The sequence below is a fragment of the Hippoglossus hippoglossus genome, chromosome 1 (genome assembly GCF_009819705.1).
Source record: "Hippoglossus hippoglossus isolate fHipHip1 chromosome 1, fHipHip1.pri, whole genome shotgun sequence".
In the NCBI taxonomy this organism is placed as follows: Eukaryota; Metazoa; Chordata; class Actinopteri; order Pleuronectiformes; family Pleuronectidae; genus Hippoglossus; species Hippoglossus hippoglossus.
Window position 1 is genome coordinate 2,965,260 of NC_047151.1, and position 19,257 is coordinate 2,984,516.

General features: G+C 41.1%; 1 protein-coding gene across 2 annotated transcripts in view; it reads left to right on the forward strand.

Annotated features, from left to right (window-relative positions):
- Positions 1–19,257, forward strand: part of neurl1aa (neuralized E3 ubiquitin protein ligase 1Aa) — a 71,627-nt gene that overhangs the window by 20,218 nt on the left and 32,152 nt on the right. The window contains exon 1 of one of the 2 annotated variants that reach the window (XM_034592109.1): positions 10,282–10,677. The exons of the other annotated variant lie outside the window; for it this stretch is intronic. Within the exon in view, the coding sequence (XP_034448000.1) occupies positions 10,644–10,677 (34 nt within the window). The 5' untranslated portion in view covers positions 10,282–10,643. Of the gene's footprint in view, positions 1–10,281; positions 10,678–19,257 lie in introns of those variants that run through there. 2 annotated transcript variants of the gene reach the window in all.

Here is a 19,257-nt window from a genome sequence, read left to right on the forward strand (position 1 = left end):
ACATTGACAACAGTGCCAGCCCGAAACTCACCACAAACTCTCAACATCTTTGTCAATGTCTTCTACGTGTGTGGCTCCACTTCTTCACTGGGAGATGAATGTTTTCTTCATATTTTTTTCATATTTGCGTCTGTTGCATTAGAGGCGTCATCAAGCCCTCACTCGCTCGCGGTGAATCCCCTGCTGTGTTCTCACATTGGCTTCTGCTCTCACTTTGACATTTGCGTTCACCCATACACCGTTTCTGCAAAGGATCTCCGTGAGTTCAATGCATTTCTGAAAGCGACTTTAGACTCACAGATTAACTGATTTGATATGGGTGGTCGAAGGTCAACATTATGGACACCTCATGTTCTTACAAATTTCATTACATCTGGCACAAACACTCACTTGAACTCAAGGATGACCTGATTAGAATTTGGAGGTCAAAGGTCGAGGTCACACTTTTCTTCTATGGTGCCACCATTAGATTTAAATTTCTTGTTTTTTAGTTAGATGGTTAGGATGAGAAGATCAGTACAAGTGATGCACAAATTGCAGTTATAACTCCGGGTCGGGTGGGTAGGGTTGTAAATATTAACATTTCTGATTAATAGCAGGTGGATTCAGGTGGGTAAAATAGGCATCATACATCATTAATGTGGAAATGTTTCTTTACATTCTCTAAAATGTAAATGACAAAGATAGAGAATCTTGTGGATTCCTGCAATGAGCGCTGCAAGCGAGCGCTCATTGAGGCGAGGCAGAGTCTAACTTTTTTAGCAGTTTTCAATTACTAGTCAATTAAAACATTTTTATTTGCGTCAAGGTGCACCATGCCAAGTGCAGTTACATGACCAATGCGCAGAGGGTGTATCTTTGCACATTTGGTATCCTGGTGACAAGATGTGTCTGGCGCATCTGAAAACGGGGAGAGATTGAGATGGACTGGTGTAAAATGACATTACACTATTCCACCGTCCACACTCTCCTTAAAGGGTAGGATAAGGTAAGTTTAAACCAATGTCTGGTTGGTCAGTCAATCCCCACCGATAACTCTCCCTGTTTCCAGATACGCCAGACGTACCCTGTCATCAATATACCACAGTCAAGCGTACGAAAATAAGTCCATACGTTTTTATTGTTTGTTAATTACAAACGTTTCCACAACAGTATGGCCTCAATCAGAGTCAGTGCAGACAGTGTGTGTCAAACTAAAGCTCATTATGGCTACATCATGTGATTAAGTGAAACGTTTCATCTCTCATCCAAAAGGCTTCTTCAGTTCAGTTAGCCAGGTCTTGTTAGAAAAGAACAGATTCATAAGTCGCCTGGTTTTATTTTTATCTTGCTTCCACAAATTAATAAGTCATGGCCACGAGTTAAATAAATGTGAATTTAGTTAAAACCAGCCTTCTTAAGTGTAATATGTCACCATTATATCACCAGTAGAGGTTGAGTGGAATGTTCATGCAGGTGCGGGTCTCTAAATTGGAGAGAATAATTCCTTCGGGTAGGTGATGGGGGCGGATGAGTCAAGCAAACGTGCTGATTCGGATGTTGTCAGAGCCGATCCGCACATCTCTAATCAGTACCATGCTCCTCTCTGGGTGATAAATATGAAGCCACAGCCAGCAGCCAATCGCTCAGCACAAAGTTTGGAAACATGGGGAAAACCCCAGCCATACCCTATAGCCAACAGTAACAATAAGCCATCTGCCAGCACTAAAGCTCAGTATTAGCTGCATAGTTGAAGGGGGTTTGTTCTGAAAGTTTTTCCTCATTCTGTATTCCCCATTGAAACTATATAAGCGATAGCTCTTCACCCTATTTCTAAAACTGAGCCCAGACACCCTACAGAAGAAGGTCATTTGGACTGTTCATATTTGCAATCTCATTCTTTTGGTCAGAGCTCATGATCAGTGATGGTTGAAATATAATAATAATAATAATAATAATAATAATAATAATAATAATACATTTTATATATATTTCACAGCACTCAAGGTCACCTTACAAGGTCTATTCATAAATATGACATTAAGGAGCAAAGTCACACTTAATACACAAAGGAAAACAAAAGCAACACAACAAGAGAAAGAGTTCAACACTTTTATCATGGAACCTGATGTTTTAAATCAAAGTTGTTCATCTTTTGGACCGACTATTGAACCAAGAGAGTTTCATCATGATCTGAGCTGTAGATGTGCCCCACCTATTAGAAATCACTTTAATGGAAATGAGAAAATGAAAGGGTCTTTTAGTTCTGGAATATGTTAATTTCTGAAATGGCTGAATTGCAAATGCTTGCATGTTAACACCCTTAATTAAGATAGTTTACATTGTAAACATTACACTTGCTTTACATAAACAATTTAGCGCTCTCAGTGCCAGCATTTAGCTCTGAGTGCCTCTGTGCAGCCTCACAGACCCTTCGGCTTGGCTCTAGGCTATTGTTAAAGTGATAATATTTGAAAATATATACACCAGACAGTATGTGGCCTTATTAAACTACCAGATCAAATCCTTTCATATCCACAGTAATACCCCACTGAAGCCCATCACTCCTCACCAGCCCATTTTGCTGCTGAATATCAGACATGGAAATGGTTTCAGCTCAACAGCAGAGACAATGAGGCATTTCTTTGCAACAATTCAGCCCAGGGCCGGGCAGCTCTGAGAGATATTAAAACAGAGTGACAGATCTAATTATCACCTTCCCACTTCTTCTGCTACAACTCTGATGAAAAGTACTACATTACACCAGACATCCTTTGCCCTCGAACTAACTTTCACCTTTGCTAATAACTAAAAGTGTAGTTATCTGAAATACCTGCTGAGGGCATGTCTCAGAATAGAAAGAAAGGGATTTGCAATAAGGCTGGATTTATGAAAGGAGGAAACCATCATTATTCCAATGCTTGCTGCAGTGACTGTGCAAATGCCCCCTACCCGCTATCTCTCACCTTTCTCTGCTTTGTTTCAGTTTTTACTCATTTTGTCTTCTTCACATCGCATAATGATCCAAAGTGACTTTTACAAAAATGTGAGTGTTAGTTTCTCGCAGGTTTACCACCTCTCCTCCTTTTTCTCTCCACCTTGTCCTGTTTCTGGATCTGTCCAAGGCTCCACTGTCGCAAACAGCCCTGCGATGGGACTCCTGAGGCTATGCTGAATAGGAGGGTTTGTTTGCACACACGTGCCGTGCAGCACTCTCAGACAATCCCAACTGTAGGAGACCCACTTTGCCACTCAGCATCTGCTGCCAGATTCCCTTTCAAATCATACAAATCACTTAGAAAGGCACAACAGACCCAGCTCTGCACAGCTCTCATGTTGCTGCGCAATTACTCCTCTTAACTAATATTTATCGTTTCTTCTCATCCCACTTTCTTGATTTGTTCATGGACTCTGTGTTTCATTGGACTAATGGACTGTGTGTGCTTATAGCGTCTCTGTCAGACGTACGTAATTCCTTTCGAGCAGTGGTTGTCATGGCAATCTTGGTCTAGGTCTGGTCTCCAGCTGCTGTCAAAGAGTGAGGCATGCTGGGACATGTGGTGATGAGGTTTAGTTAATCATCCGCCACCATGTCAGACTATCAAGCCACATGATGGCTGAAGGCTGCAGGCTGCCATTAAACACTTCTCACGTTTTTTGTCATTTTTCATTTAGTTTGTTTTTTATTTTATTCTTTTAGCTTGATAATGAAATAAGTAGACGTCTGAATGAGATTCACTTTTATTGGCTGAGTATGTTTAACTAGTCCAGTTTTGAGTAGCTTTACTTACACACAGTGCAAATAACAGACAGGAAGATCGAGGATGATAAAGATATACAAGGTCACTAAAGCTAAGCAGAAGTAAGCAAACTCAACTTCACCTCAACTCAACTTATGTACCATTATATATACTCTACCTTTAGGGACTGCAACTGCAAAAAACATTCTTGCACCATTTTGTACTCTTTGTAAATATGCCTTATTCTATTGTCTGTGTATAGTTATTTATGTTAATGCTATGTTAACTTATGGTTTGTCAATGTTTCTTGCTACTATTATTGTTGTTTTGTGCTGGATTCAACTGTTGCTACGTCTCTATTTATATGATTATATTTTTCAATATTTTTACACTTTATTTCTACACTTGACTGGAGAGAGAAGCATCCTACAATTGTATTGCACCTGAGTATACTGTGTGCCGGCAGTGTGTGAGTGGTGTGATAGAAAAGGTGCTGCACATAGTAGCACTTTATGAACGTGTGTGAATAAGTGAATGTGGTTTGTACTGTAAAGCCATTTGAGTGATAAAAAGCTATAGAATTTCAGTCCATTTACCATAGATAAACTGTATGTACAGAGTACATAGATACAGCATGTACATACATGTATACTTACTTTTGATGGTAAATGATTTTATATATCAAGTCAACTTTAATATAAAAGTTTCTTGTGTTAGTACTTAGGTAGGGAGTAGGGCATGTTAGGGATAGAAGGCACCTCCCCTCTGTACCCCCGTGCCTTCTGTGACCACTTATACTCTGTTTTAATGAGACTGTCCTATAAAGACAGGCTCATAGGTTGGTCTGTGCTGTGAGTGGTCCACAAATGTGTGCTAACTATTGCAACCATGACAAAAAAGGTCCTCTAACCTTAAGGAAGTCTATATTTTAACCCAACCTTTTACTAAACCTAACCAAGTAACTAACTGAGTTAATGTTATTGTGACTACACCTGTGCCTGCTGCTGGTTCGCATCTATGGGTTGTGCCTGAGTAGAGAGAGGTGACCTCATGTACGTTGGCGGATGTAACGTTGGTTTTAATGTTACCAAATTCATGATTTAGTGACACATATTTTTCTCTATCTGTGTCAGTCAACAGAACACTGTATTACAACAGTGGCATCATCAAATAAAATGGGTTCCTACAAAACACAAAAGATTGTAATACTCGTGGACAGACAGGAAGGATTTGTGTGCCAACCACTTTGGAATGAGATTAAAATGTGTTTTTAATCATCCGGAACCCAATGCCACCAAATGTCATGGACATCCACGTAATAATACTTGTAGCCTTTTAAACAGATGAATATGAAAATGTTCTGATCTTGCTGATCATGCGTCAGTGCTTCCCAAAACCATGACCATCATCATAAAAAATAATTGATAAAAGTGACTTCTTATCTGCCATCTCTACAGTTGAGGGTTGGTTAGGGTCAGGCCAAATTTCCTGGTGACTGTGTGGGATTGATTGTGGTCAAAAGGTTTGAGGGGAGGGCGTTAGACTGTTGGGACGGAGCAATTGCTTCTGGAGTAAAAGTTACTTGACACTTATAAATAACTATTCACCCTGAACTATGTGGGTCATCATTTAGGATTGACTGTAGGGCTGCTTAATTAGAATTATTGAATGGGCGGCCCAACAAATGAAAACAGGCACTGGGGAGGTCTCCTGCTAACAGCAGCTAATGTAAGGGTAGAGCTTATTTGACAAACAATGGGCCTCATGAGAGAACAGTTCGTACAAAATAGATTGGTTCTTAAGTTGTGCTTACAAGTGATTAAGGAAAGCTTGTCGTATTCACCAATCATCTCAGATTTTAAGTTTTCTTGCAGATAAGAACAGAACTTATGAGTGGTCCAGACCCTTTGCAGAAGTCCAGAGAAATTAGTCAGCTCTTAATCGAATGAAGATTTTCACTAATGGATCATATATTTACTATATATACTTTGGGGAGCACACAACTGTGCTGTTAAATAATGCAGTTGGCATGCGCATCACCAAAGTGCACGTGCAGACGACTGGCTGGACTTAATTGTGACTATGTAAGCTATTTTCGGATCATTTACCTAAAATTGTTGTTATGTTATGTTGTGTTTAAACTCTCTGGCTCATAACACCTTAAGTCAAGGCTGGGAGAGGCCCATTCTGTTCCTGAGCAGGACACTTTTTGACCATGAGAAGAAAATACTCACCATTGAGAAAGAGGACCTTGCCATTAAGTGGGCAGTTGATTCTCTACGTTATTACCTGCTGGGTAGGGAATTCCAGCTGCAGACTGACCGCCGAGCCTTGAAGTGGATGCATTCAATGCAGCATCAAAGTGCCAGGATCTTGTGGTGGTGTCTCGCCCTCCAGAACCTACCAGTTCGGGATTAAGCATTGTCCAGGTAGTAAAACCCTCATTGCTGGCTATCTGTCAAGGTTACCTGAGTGTGAGCCGAAGGGAGATGGGGTGAGAATGCTATGGATTGAATTTCCTCTATTTTCCGTGTGTAGTTTAACTGTGTTGATAGATATGTATGTATGATATCACTCACTTGAGTTCAGCTTTCGCCCATAGAGGTGATCTGTAGGCGAACTCCTCCTCGACTTCTTGATCCTGTTAACCTGGCTAGTATTTGTGTGTAGGTGCAGTTGAGTGCCAGCTAAATGGATTACTGACTGATTGTTGTCACCTGGTTCAAGTGGTGATCGTTTCATAGAGCTGCGCTGATTGGCTGCCGACAGGAAGTGACTTCGTATAAAAGGCCTTGTTTTTTTTTGGTTGGGCCCTCTTGGAGAATGGAGGAGTTGAGTTCCTTTGTATTTTTTGTTTATTGTTTTTTTTTGGTTCTAAAAATGAGTTTCTCCCACTCACTTTCAGCCATGGTCATCCGTAACACATACATGCACTTGTACTGTGGCAGAGCAATCAGTCGGTGCTGTGAAGTTCTACTCTTGTTACTTTGTTAACTGACGTGAGGCTGTAGGCATAGCCTTATATGAGATTATATACTCTTGTAGTATATATCTTGTATTTGTTTTCTCTCTTATTTATATTGTTACCTGCAGTAGATTTAAGAAAAATTTGGCAAAATCATGCAAATGATGCAAGGGAAATGTTAACTTTCTGTAGTGAGCCCACATATAGCCTCAACATAATATTACTTCTACCTTCTCTACTCAAAGAACATTTTTACTCACATAGACATGGGAGGGCAGTAGGCAGGAAAATGTAGGTCGGAGTAAGTGCTTCAGCAGAAGACCGATGACATCATTCCTCCAATCACAACAGTCTTGAAAAAATGCTTCATGCATTAAAAGCACATGCGCTATCAAAATTCCATATAAATGTACTGTATTCGTCCAGATATGTGCAGCCTCTTTTCTTATGCAAACACCAGATAACTCTGAAGGGACTGTCAGAATTCTAAAGCATCCACGGTTCAGCAAAGCTAAGCAGAACAGAGCAGAAGAAACATCTGTTGACAATGCTTGAGGTATTGGCCAGAGATGCCCCCTCAAGCCAAAGAAATATGGATGGAATTAACATAAAACATGTAACCTGTCAGAAAGGCAGTGCATCAACAGAAAAGTCGTATGCATATTCCCCTCTGATACCAGCTGAACTACAGCCAACCTGACTAAGTTATGTTACATAATGCTATTTTAAGTACAGGCCCAGTGATGAGGCTCGGCCATGTTGCAGAGGAGACTGCAGACTAAAGGAGGCAATCTTGTTTAAGGTTAAGGCCGACAGAGTCGTGGCTGCGTTGTTAAAACAGGAAGAAACAGGTACTGTACAAAGGAAGGATGTTCTAGACATGTATGCATGTATAGCACCCACACCAAGCCAGGAGAGGAAGTGCACTTCACTTCAGGCCCTTCCTCTAGCGTGTATCTCCAAGGTTACTTGATATGGCCACATTAATACCCGGCCTGATGTGTCTTCCTGTAACTCGTCTGGCCTGCGTCCAGTCACAGGTCTTCTTACAGCGTGACAAAAACTGTAATACCTAAATGTGATGTCATCATTCCCAAAGAGACTTAAGAATCAACTGATTGTTTGTTTCTTAGATTTATGTTTTTTTCAGGATCTAACAAATATCTAGAAAAAATGTATCTCTTGACTTGAGGTAATTCTCTGCTATTACTAATCATTTACCAAAATGGAATAGAGTCATTTTCTTTTTGATATGATATTTTTGTGGTGAACTGTATTGATGTACAGAACTGATGAATGCTATAAAGGAAGCTAACTTCAGTTGTTTGACATGTATTAAAGGTAGTATTGTAGTGGCTTAAATCAACCAGAATTCTGAATCCAGGTTTTTTCAATTCTCTGCAGAGGTGATACATGAAACCAAATGTCGTTATAGCCTCTCAATTTGCTATAAGCACTTTCCACCAACTGTCCTCGCCTCAAATGTGTGCACCATGTGTGTATAAGTCTACAGTGTCTGATTTAGCAAGCTAAACCTTGTGGTCCTAATTTAATTTTGATCAACATCCCAGATGGGCCCAAGTACTGAGTATTTGTTATGGTTGCATGGTCAGTATCATTAAAACTGATGGGGAAACGGGGACATGTAAATATTATTACCTGCAGGATTTAGTGTGTAATGCTTTAAACATAAACAAATATGCACAATATTATAGAGCCTGCTCTGTCCTGTTCAACAAAGGATATTATGTGTGTAATTTCATCATATCCCTAAATGACCTAAACTGCCTGCTTTTCTGAGGAAACTAGTTATTCTTTCTATATACATCTTTTCATATTTAAAACCAAACCTATTCTCTGGGTATTCCAACTTCCAACAGTCTAAAGACATGCAGCTTAGGTCAATTAGAGGATCTCAATTACCCATAGGTGGGAATGTGAATGACATTCAGCAGCTGAGTTGTATAGCATCAAGTTGTAAAAAAAAATCTAGTTGTAAATCAATAGAGATATAGAGAACTTGTAACATCAGCAGTATCCCTCACGTTGTGAAAAAAACTCAAAACAAAGCCGTCTGAGCCTTTTGCATTTGTTGACAAGCTGACTTAGAAGGAACCTGTCAACCAGCAACCTCAGAAGTCAAAGAACCATGATAGAAATGTTTGCTCATGTACTGCACTCAACTTGGAGTAGAACAGTAGCATAAAGGCTAACAAGCTAACACAGCAAGCAAGCAGTGGACGCACTTATCAATGTCTGAGCATGATGTGCATAAAACCACATTGAGTTGTTGGGCTAACTTGCTAAACCTGGGTCTTCTGGCTTCTTGTGATAAACTAGCAAGTCAACAACTTCTCGTACACAGGCCAATCAAGCAAGCAGAACAGCACAAGATATACCAAACAAGCAAAAGTTATGACTGACTTGTCCAATAACAACACCAGGGCCGCATCTATCCTGCATCCTTTGGCCTCTTTTAGCTCTCAGCGATGAGTGAAAAGTTTCTTACTCTTCCCTTTCTTTGTTTCCTCTGACAATGTCCTCTTCGTGGTTTCTGCCATGATGTCTGAGAATGGTGAGCTAGTTATCTCTTGTAGCTAGCTAGTTAGTGTATGATGTATGTCGTAAAGCAGGTCGTAATATTCCATGGTAAACCAGAGTTGCGTAGTGCAGTTCCAGGCCTCCAGGGGGTCGCTGGGACAATAACAGATATGCAATTCTCCCTATTATAAGTTTACAATTATTTTGAAGCTGATATTTTAAGGCATTAAAACTACCTAGTGTTGTTTTAAACACACAAACGCAGGAAGCAAAGTATTTCCCTGAACGACAAACTACTACAGTAAAAGCTCTACCTCTTCCACACTCCTGGTTTTTGTTAAGATTAACATTATCATAACATTATTTCATATATGTGGTTTACCCCAGCGTGTCCTTCACAGCGACATTATCTGAGAGCCTGCAGCTTCAGGCCCAGAGTTAACACAGTGGCGTCTGAGATTGAGGGCCATGAGGTCACCACGGATACGTGATGACAGCTCAAGTCAGAGGCCTTACTCTTGAGGGTTCACCCCAGTCTGTCTGCCAGCAGCTCGAGGCACATAAGGAAGTATGAAAGGTGGAGGAGTGAGTGCTGAGAGCAAAGAATGTGACCACTTGCTCTCTGAGGCTCCGGGTCCATACTTAGACTTACATTGTGGGCCTATCGCTTTTGTTTTTGTATATGTGGAAAGATATGCAGCATAATCGAATTCACTCATTAAAATATTGGCTCAAACCTACTAAAAGGATCAAATGATTGGGTTGAATCCTCTTTGTCGTACAGAAGCTCAAATGCAGTTTATTTTTTCTCGCTCACCTCTGGGCCCGTATCTAGAAGTGGGCAGGGGTGAATTTCTGATTTGCTGGTTGGACATAGGGCTGGGTTAAAAAAAAAATTCTCTAATTAAAATGTATCTTCATTTGAATGACCCGATATCAAATCATAAAAAGGACAGATCGATCACACTCAGGTCCTGGGGGGAAAATAAGTTTCGACGCCAGGTCCACTTTGTGAAAAGGTGCCCACCCCCAATTTCTAATGGCCCCCCCAATGTGAGCAGTGTAGATCCGGGCCTGTCACATCCCAGCCTCCATCAGCTGTGGCAGTGACAGCGTTAAAAAGCGCTCAGCCACCTCAGTCTCCACCTCTTATGTAAATGTGAGTGAGAGAGTGGGACTGGGGGAGGGAGGGAGGGAGGGAGCGCCTGGTGAATGGTGGCGGTGGAGAAGAGGAGGAGGGTGTCGCCTTCGCGGATGTGTAGCAGCGCGGGGGTGTGGGTCCCTGCTCCCAGTGTGTGCAGCATCTAGACGGAGGAGGAGAGGAGAGACGCGGGGCTGCTGCCGTTCGGATGTGCAGTCATGTCCGGAGCGTCTGAGTGATCCCAGCAGGACCGAAGCAGGACTGAAGGAATAAAGCTATGGGTGGCCAGATTACACGAAATGCCTTTTACGGTAAAAATGCATGTGTTTTTACGCTGCATGTGTTGATGTGCGCTCTTTGCATCGTTGAGGCTTTAATTCATTGACTGTGTTCCAGGCTCCATATTGTTACTATAGCCTGCTCTCCGCGCACAGTGACGTCACTCCGTTAATTAGAATACAGGTCTGGAGATGCAGCAGCCTCACTTGACTTTAGATGAACAAACAGGATGTCACCAGCTCCTCTAAGGAAGACCCACATTACACTGTTGTGTACACCTAACTGTTTACATTGTGTGTGTGTGTGTGTGTGTGTGTGTGTGTGTGTGTGTGTGTGTGTGTGTGTGTGTGTGTGTGTGTGTGTGTGTGTGTGTGTGTGTGTGTGTGTGGACGGACCCAGGGGCAGATTCAGTGAAGGCTGATGGGAACATGTGGGGTTTCCCTCTTCTCCCCCCTCATTAATAAACAGACACAGAGTGTGCTGCAGCAAAATCAATACATTGATCTCCATTGGTTCCTCCACTGCCTTCTCCTGTATGCTGACAGTGAGGGCGGAGCATCCAGCTCACATGATTATCTGTGGCTACCAGACAAAAACAGCTAGCTGAGTATTTTGGTAGATTGATTATCGTCTTGCAGGAGGCTAGTGTTGACCTTTTTAACAACTTGTGCTCAGGCCTTTGTGTGACTACGACACTGTATAGGTTTGTCTATTGAAGAGCTCTTAATGAGCTTAGTGTGGGCTTACTGTCACTTGATAAACAGTGGAAGTAAACACTGACTGCATCTGCATGGAGAACAGCGTTCTGATATTAACCCCATTAAGACAATAGTCTGAAGAAGATACAGGATTTTCTAAATACATGAACCCGAATAAGACATACATTAGTTACCAACTGCTTGAAGACGAATGCCCTGGGTGTAAACAAGATGGAAAAATACATAGGAGTTGTTGCTTTTGATGAAATTAAAAAGAAAACACCCAAAATGGTATATGGTAGTATCGCAAATCAAACTATTCCAGGTTGAAGTTTTAAAACCGACCGAATAACATCAGATGAAATGGCGTGACTCGTGAGGCTGTACTCTGTAACATGTTAATGATAATATGAATGGAATATCCTATTAGCAGCTAAGGTAAACAGCATAATCGAAATGGTGTGTGATTTTGAATAGGGTCTGAATATCGGTTTCCATGTGAACGTTGAGTGTTGCTATATTGTGTACGTCCATGAGGGGTGTTGGCTGCAGCTTCTGGCCTTGAGGGTCTTTTGTTTGATGCTCCTTGTGTTTACAAGCGCCAATACCCATCATGATATATGTGTACCCCTCCCTGCCCCCTCTCTACAGCAACACAGGAGCTGAACAGACGAGCAATGATTTTGAACTCCCTTATAACTGATTAGAATGATCATTATCACGTTAAAGTGCTTTCATAAAAGTGAACTGATGAGTAAAGTTAAGTCCCAGCTCTCACAGCCTCTCCTGGTTTGACCACCTGATCAGTCTAATTAAAGCCCCAAGATTAATCCAATTAGTGAGCCTGTCCCTGTTTAAGACAGCAGGAAGACTATAAGACTATGGCACCTTTCCTTGGGGATCAGGGTCAAACACCTCATGAAATAACTTTTTGTAATGTGTGCATTCAGTACACAGTATTACCTGATGGCTCCCTGTCTAACTAACAAACTCCTCAGGGATTTGCTTATGAAAGCAACAGAACTTGGCTGACTTCCTTCTGCTGAGTAGTATGACTGGATTTGAAACATTCAAAGCAGCGAGCAGTTATTCATATGCCCAGTTATTCATAAACAGTAGCATTTTGACCCACTTAATAAACCAAGAAGATACAAATATTCAGTAAAAATGTGTGATACCCACTGAGAATGTACATTCAGAAAAGTTCTGTTTACAAGTGAAGAGAGTCAGTTGTCAGTCCCAATGGGAAGAGGAGAGCGTTCAGCTGAAACCTATTTTACAAAAGTACAAAGTGTTGCTATGGTGACCCCCGGCCATTGTCAGAAATAATTTGAGTGCTTTTGCTAATGCCTTTTTTTTATCCACTATAAATTTAAGATATTAAGAATACAATTTTAACCCTTTGACTATGCCCTATGGTTGGAGTCCTTATTTTCAGAATTCTATGTTACATTCAACTTCACTCATCAATATTTGTTTGTGTTCACATGAATTGCATCTCTTTGTAAATTTTTCATCCAAATGTTGAAATATTGTTCCAAATCAGAGTGATTTAAGACACAGCAAAATAAACAGTAAATAATTTCATGTTTTTCTACTATTGCACCATATGTTTAATATCATATCGCAGATTCCTACCTTCCACTTCATATCTGTGCTTTAGGGGAAGTGCAATTCTCAAATAACTAAATATTCCTTGATTAAAAGCTGTTTCACAGAATATTGTCATGATCACTCACCATTAGGAAAGGTGTACATTACAGAGGAACAGATTCTGCTTTTTTAAAGTTGCACCTCTGCTGGCTGCTGTTCTCAGGTGGGATGCAGCAGAGCACATCCCAGCAGTGTTTGCTGAGTTGGTTGCATAATTGAGTCTGCCGAGTGTGTGGGAGCTGTACTTCTGAGCTCCCGATTGACTGAAAGTAGGCCAACGTCTGCGGCTGTACAGGCTTATTCGACGGAGCGTCTGGCTCCATTCTAACAGAATTTGATTCAGTATATGCAAAGTTTTGAAAAAGCTGAAAAGATACCATTTTAACAAAGTGAAGTTTCTTAACTTCTCAGAACAGATCTGATCTCAGTAATGTCATGGGATATGCCTCAGGTTATTGAATGCCAAATAAGGGGAATAGATAAAATAATACAGCATGCGAGCCACCAACCACAACCTAAAATATTTCCTATTTAATCTCTTTTTTTTCTTTCTCTTTGTGTTGTATGAGACCAGCAGCTAGAGAGAGAGACCTCAACAGTTCCCTGGCGTGACAGAAACGTATGTGTCAGGGTCAGGTGGCGTTGTTAGGAGCATGTGTCAGTGTTGTCCATGTCTTACTTCCTCTGATTTAAGATAGCATGTTGTGGGATCCCCTTTCAGCACAAAGGATTCAGATCCTGTCACATGTGCACATAAACAACCCTTACGACCCTAATTGTCCAGCAAACATGCAAAGTGTGTGTGCGTGCGTGCACTTGTTTGTTGTTACCTCATACGGACCTTTTCCAGAATAAACACTGGCTAAACTTCCAGTCCTAAATAGAGAAAAGTTAATGTCTGAAGTCCTGGTTAAGGTTAATGGCAGTTGTACAAGTGTGTGTGTGTGTGTGTGTGTGTGTGTGGGTGTGTGTGGGTGTGTGTCTGTGTCTTAGTGTGTGTGTGTGTGTGTGCGTGCAGAAGGCCTTCCATCCTCATCCTCATGACAGGTCCCTCTCCAGACAGCGCCCACACAATAACTTCCAGCCAGTAATGAATAGCATCTTGGCTGCTTTCAGTCAATATACACTGCATATCTCTATACCTCTCCAGCAGCCTGCCCTCCTCCACTGCCAGAGAAGTGTCACAGGATTACATTGTGCTGCATTGTATGAAGCCTTGCAATATTATCCCTTATTGATTAGTGTTGTGTAATCCTGCTGCTTTAGAGAATGCGGTAACAACAGGGGGACTAGTGGGCCATAGTTGATGACGTCAACCAGACCTGATCATCTCCGCTGTCTCACCTTTCACTGCCAGGCCATCACAGTGTGAATTATTGATAGCAGAGTGTCTCTACAGTAGAGTAAGCCTGGGGGGAAAAAGAGTTGTTTGTTTTCGATTGAATAGACTAGTTTGTTTCTAATATGCACAAACTTGTGTTCAGTCACTGTAGAGGCCAGAGGATAGAGTGTTAGCAGTGGTGTCAATTGGATTCGAAAAGCAATCAAAGATTTTTGTGGGGGTTGGATAAGGGGCTAGTGGTGCTAGCTCCGCCGCTTGTCACTTTTGATTAGCTGAGATTTTTTATAATGCCCCCAAAGTGACGAAAAGTTCACGATATCGTCGTTGTTCATCACCATTTCTTGTCCCATAATCCTCTGTGGTCGCTTTGTTCCCCTGTGCGAACCAAGATGACAGAAAGCAACCCAAATGCAATGCAAACCCCATCAGTTTCGTTTTTGGTGCTGCCGGAAAAAAAACATCGGCCAAATCAGCAAATTTGATTACGTGTAGTTATTTTCATTTTTATTTTTGAAAGACCACATTTTGTTTTTTCTGCTGATGGTTGTCAAGACATTACAATGAGCTCAGGAAAGAAATGACGCATATTTTCTCTCCTCTGGACTAAACAATCAAGTAATTGGAAAAATATTGAACAGATTGCTTGATAATGAAAAGAGAAATTAGTTACAGCCCTACATTAAATCCAACAGTTTTAATTGTAGCATTGTGCCAGACCTCTGAATCGTCCTTAATGTCTGAAGTGTTGAAAAATTCAAAAAGGTCAATTAAGACTAAAGACGTCATAGATATACAAACAGCATCTTCACTTAGCTGAATGGCAGAGAGAACCAGACCTTGATCAGTTTAAAATTAAGCTGTTATTATATATATTTTCTCTAACACATATATTTCACAGAAAGTCTACCTGCTGTTTTCCTCAATCCGTGATAATCTGCTGCGAGCACAACGGAACACTGTCAGCCCAAATTTCACATTAAAAGTCTTCCATCTGTCCTCAGATTTGTAAGCTTTTAATTAGAAATTTCTGCAGGAACTGATTAATTTCCTAATGGTAACTTAATATTGATTGTTGAAGGCACCCATTGGATACACTGGTATTTATTGGTAATTAAAACTGGTATTTTATTAAGAAGGCACAAAATAGTTATATTAATGGTGCATGTACATACACACATATGTTGAATGTACAATTTAAGCCATTGTTGGCGGGCACATGTAATTTCAGTGCCCTCAAAGATTTTACTTTATTAGCGACCAACAAGCAACTCTTACAACGTTAATATGTTATTTTAGGTAGTTCTCCATCTACATCCTTAAAAAAGGCACAGAGATGTTGATGGAGATTGCGACAGAGAGCAGGAAGTAGATTTATTGTCAGAAATAACTATTTAATCACCATCTTGCTTCCATGTTTTTGTGTATATGTTAATAGTCACAATAACCCCTGCTGCAGTCTCTGTGTGGTTGACGATATCAGCTGGAGAGAAACATTACTCACTACTGATTTGTTAGAGCAACACAAACATAAACACATGCATAGGCTGCTTGAATATAGTGAAAAAAGGGCAATTCAGTTTATGAAGCTATTACAATGAACCATATGGCAAGAAACAGCCAGCGAATCCAAGCATATCCTATTTAATCCAGAGAAAGTTTTAAATTTCAGATTCACCTGACCTGCTCTGACGGGTGTCACAGTGGAAAGCCCCACCATGCAATATTACCATGGGTACGAGTCATCTATCAGTGCATCAACACTGGACCAATAGATTACTCATGATGTTGCCCAGCAGCACGTCAGGCCCTTTGGTTACCACCAATCATAGTGAGTGATGAGTCTGTAATGAGTTCCTGGTACATGTCCCCAGGTAGAACAGCAGCCATGCAGAGCTACAGTTACTGTTACTGCCACAACAGTAGTAGTCTCCCTGTCACTGAGCCATACACTGACGATTGGGTTTCACACACGCTGGCGTATCTTTGTAGCATCTGCCACACATGTATAAATGCAAATGCAAGGAAATTTGGAGATGAGGAAATGTAATACCCTGTGAACTACACATGCATAAGCTGTGAGACTCTGTTAGTGCATGTAGCACGTAAAGGCATCACGGCTGAGCTGTGGCTTTAAGCATCTAAGCCTGAATGATCGTGTGTGTAATTAATCACCGTTATTATTGCGTGATTCATTTCTCAGTTGGTGTTTCATCAGACTGATGTTCTTTTTTGTCATGAGTCAGTGGGATTGAATACATCATCCACATGCTGCTATATAAACATCATTAAGATATTGTTTGCCACTGCCCTCCAGGCTTGTTGGCAGTGTTGTAAATGACACTGTCAGTGGAGTTGCTGTGAGCGAAATCAAATAGAGAAGTTAAGCAGAGTAAGGGTAACATTTTGCAATGGTAACCTTTATAAAAAAAAAAAGACCAGCTTTTTTTAAATCTTTCCAGACTTGGAAATAATTGCATTTACCAAGAGAACAAATTAGTGTTGAAGCATAACAGTCCACCTGACATGAAAATAATACAAAATATGTTTTCTCAAGAGATTGTTTAGTTGATGGATCTACAGTACAGCAGCACATTAACTATAAATCACACTAATGGCTTTGTCTGCACACTGTGATAGGTTCCACTTGAATTGCAAACATGGAAGAATTTGTTATTTTTATGTCACACCCTGCATGCTTGCTTTTTAACATTTAATATGCGAGGCTGTCACAAGTCCACAAGCTGTGTTTGTCCATGTGCTTGTACTTTTGCTCAGGTCTCAGCTCAGGCTGCGTGATAAACCAGGCTTTACATAGCAACAAGTACAGGGAGTGGGTTGATGCGTGGGCTACCTGTGCATCATAAACACTGACAGGCTGTTGTGACTGTATGCTACAGACTCATCATGTTTCCACGGTGCTAAAATTAAACAAAGGTTAGACATGGTGGAGATCTGCGTCAACAATACCTGCAAATACCAGTTAAGGTTTGTTTCAGCGTACCTAGGAGACATGTGGGAGGGGTTTGCTGCTTAGACCAATAAAGTTTGAATCGGCAAGGAAACAGAAACATGTCGATATGCTTTGTCTGCATAACTCATCATGTATATCATCCACTCTGTAACAGTTCCATATGGCATATTTCAAGCTTTTACAGTTGTTTCACGGAACCAGGAAGTCATTTGCCTACCAAATACTGTGCAAATATTTGAATACTTTTTCTCCCGCCTGTAAAATCCTGTTTGCCCAGTAAACCACTTAGCTGATGGTAGGGGAGTAACACAATTCAACAGAGAGAGCGTGCACACACACTGCACAGAAACATGTGCACACACAAGAACACACACACACACAGCTCACCTCTCACTCACCGTCGTCAGCCAAATGAAATGGTGAGAGATTAGCTTACTGCTCCACAGAGATGTTCAGTGGGGTATGACGGTTGTTAGCCACACACACAGGCCTGTGTATTTTGATGAGGGATTGTGTGTGTGTGTGTGTGTGTGTGTGTGTTAGTTGGATAAAGACATCTATGCTCTGGGACAGAGGAATACAAGCTTTTCACACTGTTTGTTCATAATAAGACATCCTTGACATTTGGCAAAATGGCTCCTGCGAGGCAGTTAAACTGCTTTTGCCCCAAGATAACACAAGCATAAAGTTGTTTGCGCAAACAGGGCTTTATACGAGTCAGCTGTCAGATGGACGCTAACAGTAGCCAGTTTCAAGCCATTTCCATCAAGCAGTTACATCTCGTGCTCCGAGGACATGAGCATACTCCAGGATTTGTGTTGCTGAGGTAATTAGAGGACTGAGACCAGACATTAGGCTTGAGGCTGCTTTGGTCTGTCTAATAACTTCAAACTGCAAAATGGGATTTTTTGGGGGGGGAAATTGTTTTCCTACCCGTGAAAAAAAACACAATTTTGTTTAAATTTCTACAAAGGAAACAAAAGCAAACTCACAGTTTGCTGTCACATACTCTCATAAGTACTTTAGACCTCCGGCTAATCACCACATAGGGTTTTGTTTGCATGTTGCTAAATAGCTGGGTGAAGATAAAATATGACACAGGAAGTCTAGTTTGAAGACCACCTCTTGGGTAACAATTTCCTGCAGCAGTTTGAGCTGAGCAATCTAAAATTAGCTTTGTGCTCAACCTGAAAGAAATAATTACTACAGTTATAAGCGCAGCACATTGACTGGATCATAGGATCAATAAGTAGATTTCTTTTCTAATAATGCTCACCTCCCTTTTAAAAAGCAAGATAAAAACAAAGTAAGATGTTTGTTTTGCTCTGTAGTCTGATGTCCCCCATTGTTTGATTGGACTTGAAAAACACACACAGGTGGAGTCACAAAAAGCACCAATCTGAGACTATAAATATCATTTTATTGTGTCTGAGTAAACAAAAGGCATCTGTTCTATCCTATCTGATAGCGGTGGATAGTGCTGATCAAGACCCTAAAATACTAGGGGTTGCTAAGGAACATGGATTCACACATTGCCTGTTTCCCTCTCCAGCAGCTGCGCCTCTTTAGAGCCTGCTAATGCATTCAGCTCAATCTGCCTCTGACCATGTGCGCCACATTCAACAACTGCTCTCCTGCGGCTCTGCCTAAGACAAAAGGCCTCGTCGGTGCTTTTAGGTCGGGCCAGATTGAACGGTAGACACGCTTACAGGGTGACAAACTGGAAGGGTCATTACTAGATAAACACAGAGAAGAGGGAAAAGAGGGAGACAAAGAAAGGGAGGACACAAAGCACCCTGTTTTCTAAGACTAGCACGGTCTTATCAGGACTCCACAGGACATCTGCTGCTGCCACAGTGTACGATTCAGCTTTGCTCAAATCACACACTTCTCTGTGATCATACAGAGCCCAAAGCGCCATAAACCAAATATTATTCACTACAATTTC